The sequence below is a fragment of the Chaetura pelagica genome, unplaced genomic scaffold (assembly GCF_000747805.2).
Source record: "Chaetura pelagica isolate M959 unplaced genomic scaffold, ChaPel_1.0 scaffold142, whole genome shotgun sequence".
Lineage (NCBI taxonomy): Eukaryota > Metazoa > Chordata > Aves > Apodiformes > Apodidae > Chaetura > Chaetura pelagica.
The window spans coordinates 1299946-1301410 of record NW_009952973.1 but is presented as its reverse complement, the minus strand read 5'-3'; the positions used below and the strand labels follow the sequence as shown (position 1 = coordinate 1301410).

At 55.4% G+C, this 1465-nt stretch overlaps 1 protein-coding gene across 1 annotated transcript in view; it reads left to right on the top strand.

The window, feature by feature from the left end:
* MBOAT4 (membrane bound O-acyltransferase domain containing 4) overlaps positions 1-461 on the top strand; it is a 2250-nt gene extending 1789 nt beyond the window's left edge. The window contains exon 4 of the mRNA XM_009995976.1: positions 18-461. Coding sequence (XP_009994278.1) covers positions 18-461 — 444 coding nt within the window. The remainder of the gene's footprint in view (positions 1-17) is intronic.
* Positions 462-1465: the final 1004 nt, after the last annotated feature.

Sequence of the window (1465 nt, the reverse complement as noted above, 5' to 3'; positions counted from 1 at the left end):
GAGACCTGTCCCTCCAGGACCTGTGGACTCTGGAGACCACGCACCGCCTGGCCGTCTTCTCCCGAACCTGGAACAAGAGCACGTCCCGGTGGTTGAGAAGACTTGTCTTCCAGCGCTGCCCGGCCCACCCGCTCCTAGCCACCTTTGCCTTCTCTGCCTGGTGGCACGGGCTCCGGCCAGGGCAGCTCTTTGGGTTCCTGTGCTGGGCGGTCATGCTGGAGGCCGACTACTGCCTGCACCCCTTCCTCAGCGCCCGCGCCGCCTCCTGGGCTGCACAGCTCCTCTACCGCGGCACCACCTGGGTCTTCACGCAGCTCCTTGTTGCCTACATCATGGTGGCTGTGGAGACCGAGAGCTTCTCCAAGCTCTGCCTGCTCTGGGCTTCCTGCGACAGCATCCTTCCCCTCTCCTACTGCCTCGCCCTGCTGCTGCTGCTTGTCAAGAAGCCAAAGCAGAACTGATCCTGCTCTGGGCTCACTTGTGCAGCCAGCGGGGCACACGTGAGAAGTGCTATTGCTCAAGCAATCCCATATAGCAGCATCTCCAGAGAATGAGGTTGGCTTTTAATCCTGGGATATCCCCTAGCTTTGAGGAATGCTCTGAAGGAGGCAGGCAAAGTCATCCAGACCACCGTGCAAGAGGGCTTCTGACAGCACTGCCTTCCCAATGGTTGTCTTTGGGTGTCAGTCTCATCTCACATAGGAAGCACATAATCTCCCCACAAAACTAATCTCTGCTACAGATGCACTAGTGGGCAACTGTGTCCCACTCCTGGGACTCTGTCCTCCATGGCAATGGCAGACCTTACCACCTTTCTTGTGCACATGAACCACTGGGAGCCTGGGCACAGGAAAAGGGGCTGGCAGTCTTTCTGGGGGCAGCATACAACAAGAAACACCCCTTTCTGTACCCAGCAGTACTATCAAGATGCATGGGGCTGTAGTGCTCCTCCAGCAATTGCTCCTCAGCACTGTCACTTCTGCATGTGGACCCCAAACAGTGTTTCAAATTGGGTATCTCCTGCAATACCTGCCCCCCACCACGTGGATGGTCCCAGGGCACAAGTCAGCTGCATTCCCTGTCATATGAGGAAAAGAGATGATCCATCCCCTCCACCACTCCTACAAAAGATCCTGAGCATGGGGGCAAGAATGCTTGCCAAGAAAAGGGGGGCCCATAGTGTGCTGAGGACAGCATGGGCAAGGGGGACTAAGCTAGCAAAGTCTCTGGACTGTGGCATTCAACTGAGGCTCAGCCGTCAGTTTCCCCATAAATATACACAGCAGAAACCCTAATGCACTTCTCCAGTTCATGCATTGGCCGAGGATCCAAAAGCCTAGGACTGTTTAAGCTGAAGAAGCATGAGCTTCCTCACAAGGGAGGGTATCAGGAAAGCATGGAGCAAAGAGTTTCTGTTTATACCAGAGCAAGAAGCCACCCGCCAAATCTCAACATAATAGAGCTG